Source organism: Macrobrachium rosenbergii, chromosome 12, assembly GCF_040412425.1.
Source record: "Macrobrachium rosenbergii isolate ZJJX-2024 chromosome 12, ASM4041242v1, whole genome shotgun sequence".
Taxonomy (NCBI): Eukaryota; Metazoa; Arthropoda; class Malacostraca; order Decapoda; family Palaemonidae; genus Macrobrachium; species Macrobrachium rosenbergii.
Genome location: NC_089752.1, coordinates 51,355,952 through 51,376,697, shown reverse-complemented (window position 1 = coordinate 51,376,697; position 20,746 = coordinate 51,355,952). Strand labels below are relative to the sequence as shown.

Here is a 20,746-nt window from a genome sequence, read left to right as displayed (position 1 = left end):
ATCATAGTGCTATATGCAATCGAAACCAAATCCAAATAAATCTAAGGTAGGTCGGGGTACAAGTTGGAACACTGATGAAAAACCGGACAAGGAAATAAGACAACTAGAAGTCGATCTTACCTACAGCCCAGCCACAACAACCCTAAAGGATAAAAAGAGGTCACATTGTGTGAAAGAGAGGTTGTTGGATAACTGTGCCAAGAGATCATTTATAAAGAAATCTGCTCTTGAGGGACACCACTATAAATGCAAGGGAGTTGCAAATATCATTGAGAGGTTACTTAACTTCTACACCAGTTAAGGAATATGAAATGGTGAATATCGCTGTACCTCACCGGGGTAGATTAATAAATATGGATTGTATAGTGGTAAACGAGCTACCAGAATATACAAAGAAATTCGACTTTAAGAACTACTTAAGGTCATTGTGTAGGACGAAAATCAGCTTGGTTGATAAAGATTTATCTAACCGTAGAGAAACAATCGCCTATAAAATTGTTAATAGGGGTTGACAGTGTGTACAATATCTTATATCCAGGGTTTAGAAATTTGAAAATTTAGTATTGCTACCAACCATATTTGGTTACGTGGTAACTGAACATGTAGTTCTCCTCCCACCAAGGAGACTCATGTGTCCATTTTAAAACTGGCAGTGAAACCGACAACATAATTATGGCTGATGGGGCTACTCATTTAAAGGATCCAGGGGAAGATCTTAAGGTATCATGCAATGGGACGTTTATTTGCAGTGATCACATGTGCAAAGAACCTTACATTACAAGAAAAAGTTTGACCTGACGTGAGTTTTACTTTTACGTTAGGGAGGTCGCAAGGTAATGTTGTGGACGGTAGCCAAGCACACGCCAACTACGTAGATGTCTGAGAAAGTCTCACGCCAAGATTTATGATGCAGGGGCTAACAATTTTGAGAAAGTTTCCTTGCCTCAGCTGATCTAGATATGGGAGCAAAAATTGCTTGTGCACGCAGACTTATGAAAAGTTAAAAATTAGATGACTTTATACTTGCAAATGGCTCATGTTCAAGAATGAACGAGTTTTGTAAATGCAGATTTCAAAGAATGGAAGTGGAATGTGGTGGAGTTTACAGTATTAAGAATTTTAGTGCGATTGCTACTACGCATGAAAAGATGAGTGAGGCGGAATTGCTGTTTGTACTTGATTTGAGTTGCCTGATGCTGTGTCCTAGCTAAAATAATGGACGGCAATTGTCCAGAGTCTGCCTAGCAGGATAATAAATGCACTTTCCCTTTTATCACTTCTGTTTAACACTTCACTTCCTGGCTAAAACCTAGCTATTTAAGTCATGCAAGGCTAACATGCGGGAGCGGCAAAATCTTGTGCTCTGAAATGGCAACACACTTTCTCGTTATGAGATTACTCGGTTAGCGTGCATACAGCCATTTAGATTCCTAGGGAAATAAAAAAAAAAGTTCCAGTCACGATTTATGATTGCAATAATATGAAAGTAACAAAATAATTACACTGTGTACCTCCGTTCGATTGTATGTACTTGTTTAAGGGGATTTACGATAAAAGATTCATTTCTTGTCTTGTATCCAGCTTAGTGAGGCTAGTTGCTGGGATCTGCACTGTTGCAGGTACAAGATCTTAGCAAGGTCGCCACTTTTATGTTCTAATCTAGGGAAAGTAACTTACCACAAGGGATGATGCTGATCTGACTAAAATTCCTGGACCAGTAGAGGATTAGAAGAAAAGGTAGTGTGCTGAGGACCTTACTAGAAAGGGGAAATTGAGATAAACTCTTAGGTTAACTAAAATCACATATCTTTACAATAACAAAATCAGAAGATGGGGATAATTAAGACAGGTAAATGGGATCCTGCCACAGCACAAAATTATGATGGAAAAGTGATAACTGAAGGTGCCAGGAATTCTAATGCAGTGGCACCAAGGATTAAATGGCAGTGGGTTGACCACGTCAATAAAGCACAATCAAAGCAAAAGGATCCACAGCGAAAAACTCAGTCTGCAATGGAGAATGCATATGATTACTTGACAGAATTAGCATGAATACGGGGTTTGAGGGTGCGCTGATGGTGCCAAGATCCCTTGGCTATAAACACCGTTAAAATCACTTACAAACACAAGTTGATAACAAAGTCAGGTCTGTAGGAGAATTGCATTTGGAAAACGGAAAATAATTAGCGCAAGAAAAGAACTGCATCACTGGTAAACCACAGAGTCCTGGCACTGCGCCTTATTCCAGAGAGACAAGTCCTCGCAGATGTACCAACGGTGGGGGTGTGTTTGGGAAATTGGCAGTGGAAAGATACTGGACTGGATAGGCAGCCACATGGGTGGGAACAGGCTCTAAAGGAGCGGAGGTGAAGGGCAGTGTATGTGTCGGATCTGCTTTCGGATGTGTCTCTGTCGAGCGCAAATGGTGCGGCCCCTTTTATGCCTCCTGCTGGATTAATTTTCCCATTCTCCAAGGCATTGCCCATTTTCTATCGTGAGACATGTGGCTTTTGGCGCGCTACCTTTAACCCCGTGGGTAGCTCTGTTGACCATGTGGTAAGGACTTTGACCTCGTGGGTAGCTTGTGTGCTATGCAGTCCGTCTGACTTTCACTTCTGCCATCGGACGAGCAGGGATTATCTCCAAGGGCGGCTGAGTAACCTAGAAAAGGGCTCAAAGAAGTCACAAGCTCAGGGAAGAAAAAAAGGCTGCCAAGGAGTAATAACTATAGATTTAGAGAAGCAATTTCTCCACGACCGACTGTTAGTGTCAACAATGAGATAGAAGGATTTTACTGTAAGTTCTTTGAAAAACAAGGTTCTTGAAAGACGAGTTGACTTGGGAAGGGTATCCCTTGTTGTTTCAGTAATGCAATGAGATGGTTAGTGATCCCCAGCTTCCTAACTGATAACTAGATGGTTTATGCCAATGTGTTTGGTAAATGGCAAGATTCTGGAATTAATAGCTTTCTTGTTTGTTTGAAGAAGAGTTTCTAGTGATGTGGCTTCAAGCCTAGTGTAAGGTTTGCATTTGTCAAATTACATGTACTGTGTATATTTGCTAAAATTTAGTAATTTTTTTACTCTAAATACTACATAGTTAGAAGGCAGTAGGCAGTTTAGTATTTTCTTACAGTCTGCTTACATTTTGCTCATTATCAGCTTAAGATTTTTCTTATATTTTAGGGTTAGATTCCCTAGTAGCTGTAAGTTTACATGGATTAAGGTTTTGTCTTATTTTACTCTGATTTATCATTTAATTGCTTATTTACCATTTTACTCAGGATTAAAAAATTAGTTTCAGTATTTTTTAGTTCATCAATAAAATACTTACAGTACAGTACATACCTAGTATCTTTTGCATTTGTGTTTTCAAAGTACGTGATTTGTGTGTTGTGTATGTCTTTGTTTTTTTTTTATTGGTTATTTGCCTTGTTACCATTTCTTGCTACATAAAAATGTTGCAGTGAATGGGTACTGGACCACCTGGTAAAGCTTGCAAAACTTGCATGTAGTGTTGAAAAGTAGGGTTAGTTTGTAAACCTGATTTCACCTGCCTTACCAGTCAGGTATAATTGATAGAGAAGTGGGGTTTGTGTACCAGTGTGTATCATTGCTTTGACTTGTCAGGCAAGGTTTATAAATTTAGGATGCTCTGTTTCAGGCTAGCAACTGCCCCACCCTCTTGTGTTCACCAAGAATATCAATCTGGTGGCAGTGTGGGCACAAAGGAATAGGTTGAGGCTGCAGATGCAGGCTCTTGATGAATTCAGTACTGGCAGAACTTCACCAGCTTCTCCATTTGTCCTAAGAGCTGGGTTTATTGGTTAGGTGGAAGACATGGACTATGGACTGACTGCAAGGGTAGCTTTTGTAGGTATGGCCCTAGAGTAGTCACTCTTGTCTGTCCAGCAGGAGCCAAGATCCAGAGATTTTTATCCTTAGTGCTGGAGTGTCTGTAAAGACCAAATCCTCTTGCCAAGATGAGGCAAGTTGTAATAAGCCATAAAGAATTTGCTCTTCAACAGTCAGTTGAGGGTCTACCCTCTTCAGCTACAGCCAATATAGAATACTGCTCTGTGAACTTTTCTTTATAACAGTGTTGATGTTGAGGCAGTACTGAGGGCAAGCATGTGGAGTTGCTAAACTGTGTTTGCAAGCTTTTATCTGAGGGATAGGGCCCACAGGTGGTTACACTCATACTTGGCTGCTGTGGTAGTAACAGGCACATGATCCCTGCTTCAGGGAAGTTTCTCATTAAATGTCATTGTTTATTCATCAAGGCATTCTCTATGACATAGACATTTGATGGGTAAAGTGCTATCCTCTGCCACATTTCTCAATCCCAGGAGCACCCTCTGGCAGTACTGGTTCCAGCATTCAGGAATCTTTGTCATTTCTGACGTAGTAGATTCTCAGAGTAAACTTAGTATAAACCTTTTAGTTACTTTGACACATCAGGGATTTTTGTCCTTAGATCACAAGTCAGTCTGTTGTGGAGAGACATGGTTTCTGATGCTTAAGATCAATTCCACATTCACCCAGTTCTGAGTTTGAGGTAACCCCTATCCTCCCTACCTATACATATTTATGATAAGGGTTTGCAATGAAACTGATAACATTTTTGGAAAAATTAAATTTTTGTATGAATGAATTTTTAAAATGCAAGTTCCCTCCTCCCAGCCCTACTTAGTTCTCAGAAAACATAAATAACGATAGTGAAACTTATAGCTGCATCCACTCATGCACAGTACCATCGGTTGGCTGCTGTTTTCTCTTGTAAAGAGGGGCTGAAGCATCCAAGACAGTTTCATAATTCATGAAAAGGCTAATTATAAGGAACTGGATTGTGTGATAAAAATTAATTTCGTCTCTAGAAAATTGTTTACCCTTTTTATTTATTCTAACTATATGCTACCTTTTAATTTCAGTTAATGCTGTCAGCCTTGGGAGAGAATATTGAGATTGCTGTTGGCATTTTAACATCTCATGTGTTTCTGTCTCCATGCATGATTCATCCAACTTCAGATCTCCGAAAAAATCCAGAATCATGGTTTGGGTCACAGCTGGGAAAGCTAAGGTATATGAGACGTTAATGTAGATATAGCGATATAAAGTTTTGTAATTAGCTTGCTAGTGCAATGGGTATTAATGTTGTTTTTAGAAAGCTCATTGTGAGTGTGTTATTAGTACTGTAAATATAACTACATGATGAATAGCTAAGATAAGGAATGGAGCTCTTCTTGAAAGAAGGAACTTTACGTAGCCCAGGTGTGTGCCCACCATGGAACTAAATCCTTTCTCCTATGTCATCAGATTACATAATTATGTTTAGCTTTCAACCAGCTGCTTGTGTTTAGATTATTTCATCTCCATTTACCATAAGAATTAGTCAGTTTGGTCTTTTATATAATCTAGTTAGCCAAGTGATAGCAAAATTTTAATTGTGGTACAGTAATATCAAGAGAGTTAGGCACCAGTGAATATAGAACACTGCAGTTTCTGGTCATGGCCCCTGAGCAGGTATGTATTGTCCTTGGGCAGGTATCATATTGTAACATCCATGGCTCAGGTACTATATTGATATTGTAAATTTTATAAGGAGACCACTAAGTCTCATTTCTTGACTCGACTCTTGGTACTTGCCCAAAGAATTTTGTTTTTAAATGGGAGGTGAAAATTGAAACAAGGCAGTGTTCAAGAAGTTTGTTAGTTAAATACAAAGAAACCAAAGGGACTGGATGAGAAGTAAAAGACAACTGGAATTGAAGAGATGATGCATGAAACTTTTAAGTAACAGTGCGTGTGTGTGTGACACAAGGAACACTGCAAGTGTGTAGGTTTCACTAACTCAGGAATAAAGCAATGATGTAAATGATGAATTTGTACCCCAACCATACTTAAACTAATAACTTTGTAGGGCATGTATATGAAAAAATTTCATAGATGGTAAAATCCAAAGAGATGCTCTGAAAATTAACTATCCCACTGCTAGTTAGGAAATAGCATTAACTGATACCAAGAAAAACAAAATATTCATAGAACCTTGGAAAAAAGGAAAACTTTACTAGTTGAAGCAAGAGCAGTGTTCTCCACTTACATATATCTTCTTGCCAAGTTCCATCCTTGATAATAATGCAGACACACCAAATAATAATGATGGCTATTACCTGGGAAACTTAGAACTTACTATCCTGATATTGCAATAAAAAAATGGAAGAAATGGATAAAAGAAGTAGATGCTCGTTGATTAGGTTATATAAAAGTGATTTATTGTCATGAACAAACCCTCTTTGCTTCAGACCATCAAAAACTGGGGATTTCAGTAAATTATATGCAGATTAGTAAGGTATATACAGATTAGTATTTACATGAAACTTGAGGCACTTGTCTGTTAGGAACCTAGGAATCCATATGCACAGAGCTACTAGCTCCTGCTAGTTGTTCCTTAAACAAAAAATGGAAGTGTTGAGATGTCATTGACCATAAATTGGGCTGTTTATGAATACGAGTTTGTGGTGAAATGAATGTTAGTTTCAGAACCCTTGGCTGTGTATGATGGTCATTGCTTCCTTAGGATAAATACTTTTTGGCTTTCTACCTTTAGTGGGCTCTGCTTGGTGCACAACATTCAGTATTGATGGAACATTTTAATGACCCTTTGGCCTCAACTGCATTGCTTTTTGCCTTTACTTTTCATCAGTACCCTTTTTAGCCTCCAACTTTTGCTGTTCAACTTCTTTAACTTTGTATTGCTCCAAGTTTTACCTCAGAGATCCTTAATTCTTCCCTGTTCAAATGCAGAATAAACCTAGGTCTTAATGTGAGGATAAAATCTAGCGCTAGCTGGAAACTGGTAAAAACATAAAAAATTGTAGAACAAGGTACAGTATTGGTGGCAACAGGGTTTGGCCAGTCGGATGAGAGAGAAGGCATCAACCGACCCCGCTCTACCCGAGAGCACTGTGATGCATCAGTTTCTTCCTTACTGCTTGCTAGAAGGATGTGCTGTTGCCTTTACTTCCAGAAACCGGTGTATTCCTGCCAGTTTACACTCTTTGCTTTGTCATGTGTCGTGAATTAGTGCTATTCTGTGTGTTTGTGCATTAGTGCTTTTTTTTTATGTCTGATCTGTTTTGTGTTTGATCATGCAAACCCATAACTCAGCCTTCCAGTTCTAAGCCTCAGAGAAAATGTCCTGGGGTTGGTGGTTACCCTTGCTTTTGTTTTCCGGCTCTATTGAAACTGAGCCACATTCTGCTTGCAGCAGATGCAGGTCTAATGTTTGTAATACAGTGGGTCCCTGCTAGATTGCAGATCAGCAATCACAGCTTCAGTTAATCACAGGTTTTTCTATGGAAATTTTTTCCAAATATATATCACGGAAAATTCACTAATTTCCGAATTTTTTCGTGGAGCAATATTCACTAATTACAGTACTGTATTTTCATTTTATTTTCATGACTAAATACATTTTTTGTGATAAAACAATGATTTCAGATATTAATATTAATAATGTAAACAGTAAAATATGAATAAAATGCTAAATTAAAATACTGCAAAATCACAAAACAGCTTACCAGTGTTCATGAACACCTCAGTTCTCTCTCTCTCTCTCTCTCTCTCTCTCTCTCTCTCTCTCTCTCTCTCTCTCTCTCTCTCTCTCTCTCTCTCTCTCTCTCTCTCTCTCTGATTCCATTATTGTAATAAATTCGTTTCTTTTAGCAACTAAAAACTATTTTCCTAATTCTTTCAGTAGTAGTGAGCCTCAATCAGCTGATTCTCAGAACATAAACATTACAAATGAGGTTTTCACAATATGAAGGGTCATTTTTTAAAACCTTCCAAAGCTCCAGAATTTATTCAAGTTTAATCCTGTGTAAGCAGAAAATGAAAATTCAAATGCTAACATGGTCACAAATTGCATTCAAATGCTAACATGGTCACAAATTGCATTCAAATGCTAACATGGTCAAAAATTGCATCTAGCAACATGCACTTTTGCCTTGTGAGCTGCCAAGAATGTGCCTTCTTATAATAACTTTTTGTCGAGCATGAAATGAACAATATGAAGGGTCTATCTCAGCCAACTGGGAGGCTTGGCTAATCAGTGCGCCAGAACGGGAGTATCGTCCAGCCAGTCAGTGAATGTTTACATCAGTCTTCATCTTACTCACCGCATGTGTTGGAAGTTATAATCTTCTTACCTCATAATTTGTGTCTTTTTTTATGTGGTATTACAGTATACTGAATTGAGACGCTTTATTATCACCATAATGGAACCTAAGCATCAGTGGTCCGTTGGTGTCCATGAGGACGTAAAGGAGTATGCTGCTCAACCACAAAATACAGTACTGTACAGTAGTATGTCAGGTGTTATGGGATATTAATATTTCTATATTTTCCATTATTTATTTATTATAATATAGATTGAAAATAAATATAAACACACAAAAAATTACACTAAAATTAACATACTACAGATACACTTACACACACCATTACCATGACACACGCTAAAAATATTCACACCACAATTATTATTTTAAAGATACAATGCTCACAAACATATTTTGAAATGCTAAAACATTGCCAAACAACAAGCAAATTTTTTTGAGAAATCTCTATTGGTTCAAGAAATATAAGAAAAAATATACTGAAAAAATGTAAAAAAAACATAAAACAAAAACCACCACTGTTTATGCTTCAAAATACGTTCAGTTTTAATTTCAAAGGTATCATCGTGAAGAACTTTTCTTCTTCTTTCAGAATCATTAATTTTTTCAATATTACCAGTGCTTTTCATCTTGAAAAACTTGGAAAAAATATTGTGAACAATGTTGCTGTCAGAAAAAAGTCACTTTCAATTAACTCATGATATCATATTTTGTTTTATTTCTTTCCCAAAAAAATGCTTAGCATCATAGAGTATATAAATTTTGCTTCATAATGCAACAAAAATGATGAAAATATCTTAAAAAATTACTGAGATTTTGCTGTTTGAATATTGCGAATTGCAAACATGATTTCTGGCGTTATTTGGAATTTTAGAAAAATTGCGATAGACCCTTCATATTGTGGCCTCAAATGTCGGGACAATCGGTTTTTTACACATATACGATGATAACAGATCAGTATAATACAGTATAAAACAGGTTTTGACATGGGAAAAATCTATTTTTGGTAGCCGCTGTTGAGTCCTCAAGGAGTTCCCCTTCATGGTCTACAAGAGCTCCATGGGTGACCAAACTACTGTGTTGTCAAAGAATTCTCTTATAGCTGGTCTCACGGCTGGGTATTGTGTCATAGTGATAACAACTGTAACACTTGATGGAATATATAATGGACTCAAAAGATAAGGGGGCACTTTCCAAATCTTTACGACAAGGCTGTATACCCAGGTTCTTCCATCGTCAAAACCTGTCTAGAAGAGGAAGTGATTAATGCGCAGTCTGCCATAGTGTCAACAACAGACCTAACGTGGAGACCAAGGACCAGTACTTTCTGTTGGTCAATGCAGGATGATCTCTTGCCCAAATCCCATGCCTTTTCACCAGGGAAGTGGGAGGGTTTTGAGGACTCGACAGCGACTACCAAAAATAGGTTTTTCCTACGTCAAAGCCTGTAATTTGATAGCGTAGTTGCTTGTTTCATCTTCAAGGAGCTTTACAAAGAAATTGAAAGGTGATGAAAAAGGCTTAAGCTCTCAGTTTTTTAATTCCAACTCCCCAGAGGAAAAACATTTCTGGTCCAAGGTCAAGCCACAATTTTCAAGCCCCATTCTTTATTACAAATACTCTTCAGGTTTTGGTACCAAAGAACAAGAAACTATACACGAACTTATGTTTTAGGATGTAGCTCTACTTTGGCTTACATAAGCATGCTGGGTTTGGTTGCAATACTGTTGCCCTTCTCCCAGCAATAGTTAAAGTACTCACCATCAATAAGACCCCTGGTTTTCTACTGTAGAACCTAGGGGTTAGGACTAACCATCCCACCTACTGATACACAGTGTAGTTGAATTTGTTCGAGCTCGTGGCAATTATGTTTTTTTAAAAATACTGTCCCTGATGACCACCCTGTACATTTGGAGACTTCTTCAGAAGAGACATTTCTGAAGAAGGCCAATGATGTACTTACTTTCTTAATACCGTGACCTACGAAAGGAATGTGAATTTGCCTTTTTAATGAGACAGCACAATCATTCTCAGCCCTTGTAGGGAGAGTGGTTAGTTTGTGCTAGGGTGTAGAAAAATCGGACCCTCTGGGATGTTTGCTGTGATTTCTAGGTAAACCTTAAGTGCTGGAACCTGGCATAATGCTTGTCTGCTAAATTTAGCTTCTTCTTAAAGGATCCTCATTCTTGGCCAGGAATGATGGGCCAGGGATCAATAATAATTGATGGTCAGCTGTTAGTGTGGTGTATCGTCCCCGTCTAAGAGAGCCCAGTTCACTAATACAAACTCCTGATGCTAATGCAATCAAGATCTCCTTTTGTAGCATGTGAGTTGTGGTTGTATTGGGTCCGCTGAACTGAGGGGTTGATAGAAGTCTAAACACCTTGTTCAGGGACCAAGTAATTGGAAGCCTTTCAGGAGCAGGTCTTTGTAGAGCAAAAGACCAGAGAAGGGAAGTGACAACTTCTACACTAGAGTCATTCGCAAATCCATAAAGCAAGGGTTCTGTTAATGCTGCCTTGTATGCTGTGATTGTTGTAACCACAAGGCATTTGTCTTCAAAAAGTTATATAAGAAAATTTAAATGTATTTCCATAGAAATCTTAACTGGGCTCTCAGTATGGATATAATCTAACCATATCTTCCATACGGACTGGTATTGCTGGATAGGTGATGTCTGTAATTTTTGCACTAGGTACCTAGCAATGTTGGGCAATTAATTTTCACAGTAGATAATATTTTTAACCACACGTGTTGAAGTAATAGGAACCAATGCCTGTTTGGCCAATTTGGGGCTATTAGTAAGCTGTTCCTTTGAAGGTTAGAAGTTTGCTCAAAACCTTCGAAATTTGGGACAATGGAGGAAGAAGATATATGATCCTCCATTTGTTCCAGTCTTGTAGGAAGGCACCTCTTGCTGTTGCTTGACTGTCCAAGTTCGGAGACACATATACTGGGAGTTTGTGATTCTCGTATGTGGCAAATAGATCCACTTCCAGTTGTGGAAGCATGTTGGCTGTTGTTTGAAAAGTGGTTGTCCAATATTCACTCTGTTGAGGCTGTCATTTTGCTTGGTAGAGTCTTCTATTACACTGAGACCCTGTGAGGTGAATTGCAGACAAGTACCACTTCCTTGCTTGTGCCATCTGAAGGATGGCTAGCATTATCATATTGAGAGGAGGTGAAGGTGATCCCGACCTCTTGATGCAGGACATTGCAGTCATGTGGTCTAGACCCCACAAAATGTGTCTTTCTTCTGGAGGCTTGAGTTTTTTGAGAGACAAAAAGACAGCCATCAGCTTCAGGAAATTGATATGACAATTCCTCAGAGTAGCTGACCACCTCCTTGCCACCTGACGGTCCTCCCAGTGTCCTCCCAACCTGTCAACAAGGCATCTGTGTGTATTGTCATGTACAGATGGAGGATTCAGGGTGACCTGTTTTGCCAGAGATTCCTTCCAGGTCCAAGGCCAAAGCATCTCCTCAACTTTTTGGATCTTTTGATGAGGTTGGTCTTGCATCTTTTTTCTTGCATGTGATAGCCAGAATTTGTTCACATTTTTAGTTGCAATCTGAGTATTGGATCTATTACTGATGTGAATTGCAGCAGGCCCATCATATGTTCTAGTTGCCATCTGGGAACTTTGGGCTGTGAAAGGAACCTTTTGAGGACTTGACTTATTCTGTTTTAAGTATGATGGGAGGGGGGAATGATGAGACCGTTTCCACCCCAGCCCATTGTAAACTAATACTGTGTCCCCAGTGCCTGTGGTGTCATCAAAGTCGACCCCCAACCATACAATTCCTGTTAGTATCCACCTCTTCCTCAGCCCTTGATAGGCATTCCAGGTGTTGCTTTTCCTTCTCCTGTATAAGAGAATTTTCAGACCTTGTGAAAAGGATTTCCTTGCTGCTGTTGTTGTTGTCCCTTTGTAGGGAGTTGTCCTTCTGACCACCTACCTGTTTCCTGAATTCCCTTTTTCCTAGAAGAGCATACTCTGTACAGTACAGTTCTGTTGGTGGGCTTGCTTGTTAAGTTTAGCCACAACAGACTCTCAAACGGGTCCCTATAGAAGGGGTTAGAATGTAATGATGAAATTACATGGGGAAGTGATTTGTTGGAGCCCTCCAGTGTTTCCATTCATGCTTTTATGTGGTACTTTAAAAAGTCATAGAGTGCTTCCCGTAGGGTTCTCATAAAACTTTAGCCACAAGCAGCAACATTGTTCTGAAATCTTGTGGAAGCCTTTTGGTGGCAACTTCCAGCAAGGTGGTAGAGGTTATAATATTAAGGAGGTGGATCCTAGCATGAAATTCTGCTGGGGCTGTCCCCTCTGAGATTCTTCTCATAGGGGTCCCAAATTGTTGAGTAGCTATACCTAAAGGGAGCTCTCTCCTTTTCAAAAGGGAGTTGTAGCGTTGCCCATTCCTTGGTGGAATTTCCCGAAACTGGGATGAACATGGCAAATGGTTTTAATTCTGCCATTGTCTCTCATTTTGTAGTCACTACAAAATCTCATTTTGTAGTCACTACAAAATTCTGAAAATTTGCCTTCACATGATTAATAATTTTGAAAGTGAAGGGACAGAAGGCTGAGGCTACTTGGTGAGCAACTTGGGTCTTATTCAGAATGAAAGTAGAGATCCATTTTTCATTGACTTGATAAGGGTGTCTTCTATAACTTTTAATGCCATAGGCACAGGTTTTTGTTAGTATCTCCATGTCTGGTGAAGGTGGTAATAGGCGCCATTCTGTATGAGGGACTGCTGCCCTGTCTCTAAATTGTGAAGACAACTTCAATCATTCTTTTTCTCTCTTTAATTAGATACTTACCATCGGGAGAGAAAATGCACGTTGAGGCATCTCGCCAAGGATTGTCAGTATCATCAGGGGTGAGTATTGGAGCCCGTATTATGTTTAGATCTGAAGTTTTGTATTCCTAACTGACCATTTTGCTGTTTCCAGTTGGAATTCTTAACATTAGACCTTGTTTGGGTAGCATTTGTATCTACTCTCACTTTTCGGTTACAGGATGCAGTACTTTTACACTTTGGGGTATACATGATTGACTTAATTTCTTTAATCTCCTTTTTGGAATCATGCATCATGTCCCTTATATATTGCTGTACTGTGGCAAGGACATCTTTGATGTTACTCGTAATTTCCTTACGGAATTGATCAAATGCCACAAACTGTATCCCTTTTGGGGGAGCTTGTGTAATCTGACTGAGCTTCAACAACTGAACTGTAACTGCCTTTTAACCAAGGGGCAGAAGTCTTGGGTAAGTTACTATACCCCTCCAAAAATATAGTCATTTCAGTTGGAGTTAGGTGGATCCTAGTGTCCCTTTTGGGGGAAAGATCCTCTTCAGCATTGATACCTACTTGGGGAATAGAATTCCTTCTGGAATTTTTGCCCCTGATCCTTCTGGGTTCAGCAGGGCCATTTCATTGGTAATGTCCACTTCATATTCCTTAGTAAGAATGTCACCCCCATGTAAAGATTCCTCTACTTCCTCCTTTCAGTTAACCTGGGAGGTACTGGGAACTGATGTTACTGGGTTTTGGCCCAAACATAGATCTTGTTCCGAGAAAGGGTTAAATATCTACTGCCAGAGTTTTGCCAGAAAGATATAATCTCTCCGTTCCTCACCCCTACTGAATGCTAGGACCATCGAGACAGCTTAAAAGGAGCTGTTTCGTCTTTAAAACTTGTTGCCAGGACCATACTATAAATTTTCCACGTATCTGGCGACCAAGCAAATTTTCCTTGTTTTTTACAAGGACTATGCTCATGGCAGGCTCATGGCAGGAGGTATAGGCCGTACCCACTGGCCAAAAACGAACCGACCAATTAGCTACGGAATACTTGAGCTGAGGGTCCTACATAATGGTGGCCCTGTGTTGATATCACACAAGCTGTCATTATTAGCTAGTTAGTATTAATTGTTTTTAATGAGGGACACTTCTGCACTTCCTCATATACTGTAGTTCCCATATTACAGGTTAACTTGATTACAAGTGTGTAGTTGTAATACATTTAATGAAATATACAGATATTTAATTAAATTAAATACATTTAATTAAATATTTATGTTGACTTGAACCCTCTAAGATTTAGGTTAGTTTTCATACCTGTATATGGCTGTATTACTTGTTCACTGTTGGTCCTTTTGCAATAGCTATGTGAAATTTTAATTCCAATTGTCATGCCGTTCAGACTAACTGCTATGAACTAATTTGATTAATTAACCCAAGCTACTGTTTTATGTGGCTTAGGTTAATGCGTCTGATATAATCTACGTTAAGCTAAGAATAGAGGATTTCTTAGAAGGTTCTCGTTTAACCTATTCTAGGCTTATTTAAAACTTAAGGATATAAACTCTACAGAAAATAACCCTCTTATAATGTGGTTTTCTGTTTTATGTGTCCGAGACTAACCCTTTTTATCTGATATTCGTCCACTGCTGTTTTAGGCTAATAGTAGGATATTCCCCTAAAAAGGGGTTCATACTTAATCTGGTTAGGCTACTGCGTGTTCTAGGTTTACATTAATATCACCTTTAAGGATATAGGCTACATAAGACCCTACTAGTGTGTAGCCTTACAGACAGGCTACCAAGTCATAAAAACTAGGTTATTTTATTAAGCCTAGAATACTCTTTATATATAATTCTACTTATTTGGTCTTTCTTAGCCTAGTATAGGGTATTGCCTAATCCAGATTATTATAGATCACTCTTAAATGTGTAGGCTTTATAAAAACAGAAACTTACTAATATGTAACCTTATAATTAGGCTACTATTTTTGTCTAACCCAGGTTGTTGTTTATATCCAATTCTAGGCTGTTTGGTCTACTATATAAAAGAGTATTTCACCAATGTGTAACCTTATAGCTAGGCTATCACTTACTCTAAAATAGGCTGCTGCCTAATCCGGATTATTTAATTCACACTTAGGGGTATGGGTTACATAAAACACAATTACCTAAGTATGTAGCCTTAAAGGTAGGCTACTACCTCATACAGCACATATTACTATTTCATCTAGTCCTAAGTTACATGGTCTAGGCTAACAATTTAGTCCAATGATGAAATGATGGGATGTTTCATAAAAAGTTATCACTTAATATAAGGTACTGCCTAGTCCTGAATTATTTAGATCATGCTTAATATAATGATAATAATAATAATAATAATAATAATAATAATAATAATAATAATAATAATATATATAGTAATAATAATAATAATACTTTATTTCAAATATGATTCATATACAATAAATTTACGAATAAAGTAGTGGTCTCAGGAGGCTACAATTTTGATTTATTATTAAACAAACAAATTCATAGAGAAAATACAATTATCACAACCAAAGTGTGCATCTTACCAGTAAACAAAAAAAAACTTTAAAAAGGGTTATGCAACTAGACCTAAAAAGAAAGCGTAAATAAGCTCAGTAACAACTATATTATTTTCCATTTACATAATAAACGTAATGCACAAATCATTCCAAATATAGAACATAAAGAAAGCAGTTTTATCTGTCAGTAGAGTATTCTGTGCCATTCATCATGTAATGTAAATAATAAAGACGCATCACTGTCTTTTAGCAATCGTATCAAAACATTATTGATTTCTCCAATCTCTGTTTTAAACTAAATACTGCGTGGCGCCGGATAACATCAAGGCAGGGCAAACCCAGTGTCACAAAAACATGTGAAGCACTATTACTTCGGGCAACCCCCATGAGCCCCCTTATTATATCATTATGACACACTCTTAGTCTTCCTAAAGTTTCTTTTGTGTAGTGATACCATAGTGAAGAACAATAGATGGTCGTACAAAAAGTTTTGAATAATTGAACTTTAGTGTCATCATCATAGAAATCAAATTTTCTTATAAGCATATTCCCTCTCACACACAGCTTCCGATGCTGTTGTTCAGTATCTTCATTGCTCTTATTGTTACTAGTAATTATGTGGCCTAGATATGAGAATGAATTTACAAATTGTAAGAAGTCATTTTGCAATGAAATCCATGAGTATTCCTGACTTTTTTGGTACGTAAAGGAATCAACATGCACACAGTTTTGCTGGTGTTGTATAATACATCATGTTCTATGGCAAAGTCTTCACAAATCTTCAGAAGTTTTCGAAGTGCCCTAGCAGTGGGAGCGAGAATAACTAGATCATCCACATAGCTAAAATTATTAAAAGCAACATCCCCGATGTGACATCCTATTCCAGAACCAGCCAGTCGAATATTCAGGTCGTCTACTTAAATGTTAAAAAGGTAGGGTAACAGAATGCCTCCCTGTCTCAAACCATTACTGCTACCGAAGGAACTAGAAAATTGATCATCCCATTGAACAACAACATTTTGAAAGTTAAACCAATAGGCAAGTAACCTGACATAATTTTTCGGTACTTTTCAGCACAACAATTTATCAAACAGCTTCCAATAGTTCATCGATCAAATGCTACTTTGGCATCTAAAAAGCATAAAAATACAGGCGTATTTTGTACATGGTAATAATTTATAACATTTTTTAAAGCATAAACACATATTTCTGTGCCTAGATTTGGTTTAAACCCAAACTGATACTCACTTGTACTTAAAAATTCCCCTATATTTGCTAATATTACTAATTCTAGCATTTTAGAAATGTGCAGCAATTGCGATTGGCTTATAGTTGTTTTTAACTGCAGGGTCTTTGGTTACATTTTTTAAAAGTGGGACTATTATAACTTTCATAACAGAAGCAGGCAAAAACGAATGTATAAGGAATGAATTAAAAAAGAGGCCTGTCAACAGGAGCAAATAGTCTGCAGCATACTTATAGACTTCCCCAGGGATACAGTCAGAGCCCACTGCTTTATTGATGGACAAAGAATGAGCAGCTTTCTTCACCATATCAAGAGTAATATATTTAAAGTTACCATCACTTATTTCAAGTTTTCTTTCTACAGTATTCCTAGTAATGCTATCTTGAATGGTACTCAAAACAGATTGAAAATGATTTTTCCATAATAGGAGTATTTGTTTAGGATCTACGGCCACTTCAATTTTATGGGGGACATTAGTGCATTTCTTTTTAGTCAGTAATTTAATGTTTGACCAAAAACATTTCATACTCCTAGAGACTAGACTCTGACCAAGTGCTCTCGCTCTTAATTGCTCCTCATGCTCACAACACCATTTCAGCGCTAGTTTAAACCTAGAACGAGTCTGTTGCATATGCAGTGCCCAGGGCCCTTCTCTCGGAGACCCATTCATCCTCCAGGAAAGGAATGCGTCTCAAGCAAAGTCATGGGCCTCAAGAACAAAATCCGACGAGCCAGGCACAACTTTCTACCTCTTTCTTCTAGTGCCAAATATTTCTTTTCCAGTGGCCACTATAGTAGTACACAGTTCATCATATCTGTCTTGTATATGGAGTTTATGATCAACGGAATGACAGCACTGATTAGAACAAAAGAGAATATGCATGTCAATGTTAACATAGAGAGCCTCGCCTTTAAAAGACTAAAAAACATTTCCTTCAGAACTCCATTACAAAAATCCCAGTTAATTGTCTCCAAACTTTGTTTACTGGCAGCAGAGTACTTAGGAATTTGATAAACATAGATGGTCGTGGTAAGTGGTAAATGATCAGACTGTATGCAGTCATACTCAATATGGCAATTAACTGCAGATTGGAGAAGTCCCTCAGTTAAAATGCAGTGATCAATCAACGTTGAAGACAAAGAACCAAGATTAACGTGAGTGTAGGAATCAGCTGGCAGATTACAAACGTCAGTCAATACCATATCCTGAGAGGCACAAAGCGAGACCAACTCTTTATAAAAATTTGTATTAGGAGCAAAGTTAAAGTCACCAAGAATGCAAATATTCTCATGTTCATCATCTTCAATTATAGGTGATATTTTGCTTATCTTCTCCAAAAATATGTCAACATTTTCATTTTTATTAGTAGGCATATATACATTAACAAGCAAAATGGAAGTATTTTCCAGCTTCAGGGACAACCCCAAAATCCTATCTTCATCATATTCTACAATTTTGATAAAGGGGGACAAAGACTCATGCCAAAGGAAAGATAATCCTCCACATGGTTGGCCTCTCTGCAGTTCCACATCATCTTTCATTGAAGATATTGAAAATGCAGGAAAAATTATGATGAATATTTTGTACAATGGATAATTCGCTTTTGTATAACCATGTTTCTTGCAAAGCAATTATAGATGACCTGTCACACAAGCCTCAGATGTACTCAGCAGCAATCTTAATACCATAACAATTTAAGTTTGTAATTTTTAGGGTATCCATAAACATTAGAAAAAAAAGGTAAAAATACATCATATATTCCTATATATCATTTGCAGTCAGTTCCTGATCACTAACAGAGTTCAGTAATCGCTTCTCTATGCTGTTACCGCTTTTCTGGTTCTTGTTGCTGCTGGTGCTTAAAAGTGGGAAGTTCTAGCTGGGTAAAAGCCAGACCCTCATCTCCTCTTGCTACAGGTCAGCACTAAGCAAGGCTTCATAATGCTCCGCAGGGCATCCGACGACGAAGGAAACCCTGTTACTTGAAGGATTTCAAGGGGGTAATCTTGTCCACGGTAATTTCAGCATTTGGGAAAAGATCGCTGATATAAGACTTCATTACCTCTGGAGTTGTATCTGAATGTAGATTCGTGACAAATACTTTACGCAGTGATGGTGGGATGGTCTTTAAAGTAGTCCCCTTCCTGGTTCCCTGAACTAATGGAGGCCTATCTAATTTTTTAACTCCATTATTTTTCCTGTCGTTCTTTGAGAGTGGTTGGAGAAAACCTTCCCTATCCTTCATGAAGCGATCAACCCTTCTCTCCGCATCATCACTGCCACTGTCATCCGCTGATTTGGTAAACCCATTTCAGGCCTCAGTTATCACTCTGTTGATTGATGATAGCAGAGTTCGGTCAGTGTCACTGCTATTTAGTCCGTTGCATATAGCATCAACCAGATTAAAATTTTCCCTACGAGGAGATGTTTGGGGTACTTCTAATGTCTTATGTGATTGTTGCATTGAAAGAGCAGGTGGTGCCCTATCTAAGGTTAGACCATCACATACCTTATCATGGTAGCTTGGACCACATTCTGCAGTTAATATTTCAACTTGAGACTGTAATCTTATTAGTGCCGATGTCATCTCTGATACTTGTGTAGAGATGACATTTTGGTGTTCTTTCATTTCAGATATGTCATGCGTGAGGGCATCGGTTCTTTTAATCAGTTTGAACCCATCAGTATTTTTAAGTTCCATACAGAGCAGCTTTTGCAAGTCCCAAGCAACGAATTTAGGAAGACCGTCTGCTTCTGGCTGCTGCAGCCAGTCATACATACTGGACGACGTTTTATCAATAGCATGATGTAAGACTCTCTGTTTTAGTTCAGTATTTTCCGGAAGCAACTGATACAACGTGTTTCAGGCCTCTGTAATATCAGATTTATCAAAATGGTGTTGAATAACATTTATTATCTGGTCTTTTGGGGTGACATCCATCTGCCATGAAATGAAACACAGCAGTTCATTCAAGACAAGTGGTTTCTCTTCCGCCGAAAGTGGTGGTTAGTCCAACGACTTGTTAACCACATCTTCGTTACCCGCCCTAATGTCTAAGAAAAAAAAATATTCCCACAGGCAACTTGTATCTGAAGGCAGTTTTAGGCTCTATAGCCCAATACCATAGGGCTTAACAGGTGTTCCAAGCAGGAGGGATATATAATACCCTAACTGTCTCTTAAGCAGCGTAAAATCTAGCATTAAATTGTGATTATCTGTAAATGCATCAAAGTTCAATGGATTTTCACTGCACCATCACCTTCACTAGCACTTCTCAGAACCCTCATGAGATGACCAAAACACAGTGTGCCTTCAGCATATTGAAAAAAAAAGACCGCAAAACAGAGCAGTACCGGGATGCCTCCTGCCAGGGAAAATTGGCTTATATAAAAGGAAAAAATTTTACTAATATGTAGCCCCATAGCTAGGCTATCGATTTATTTTGCCCAGATATCGTTATTATCTGATCCTAGTGTCCTTGGTCTAAGATAGGCCACTTAAGGATACATAATCCTAGGTTATAGACCATAGACAACATCCACTATTAACCTAGTCTAAATTATTCTTACTGCCTAGATTATTGTAAACATTGTATAATCTGAAAGGATTTTCTATATTAATGATAAGTTGTGGAACATTTCTTTATTTAAAACATTTAGTTAGAATGACAAATTAAAACAATATGCGCTTTACGAACTAACAGTCAACGATGAGCAAGTGCCGACCATTGATGGCAAGAAATGCCGGGTTCCAGCTTTTCACACAAATTAATTACTAATTCCAAAAGTTAAAAACTAAAATTTTAACTGGAACTTAATATCCCTTAAACACCGAGCCTCTATTTACAAAATCGTCTCCTGTATGCCGGCGGCATTCGGGAGTGAGCGCCGAAGCGGAAAAATAAGTTTTTTTCAAAAAATCACAGCAAGCTCAGTTTTTAAGATTAAAAGTTCAT

At 38.1% G+C, this 20,746-nt stretch overlaps 1 protein-coding gene across 5 annotated transcripts in view; it reads left to right on the top strand.

The window, feature by feature from the left end:
* The window catches only part of LOC136843657 (putative leucine-rich repeat-containing protein DDB_G0290503), a 281,229-nt gene that overhangs the window by 220,069 nt on the left and 40,414 nt on the right, over window positions 1–20,746 (top strand). For all 5 annotated transcript variants that reach the window (XM_067112208.1, XM_067112210.1, XM_067112212.1 and 2 more), the window contains one exon: window positions 4,931–5,079. In XM_067112208.1, coding sequence (XP_066968309.1) covers window positions 4,931–5,079 — 149 coding nt within the window. The remainder of the gene's footprint in view (window positions 1–4,930; window positions 5,080–20,746) is intronic.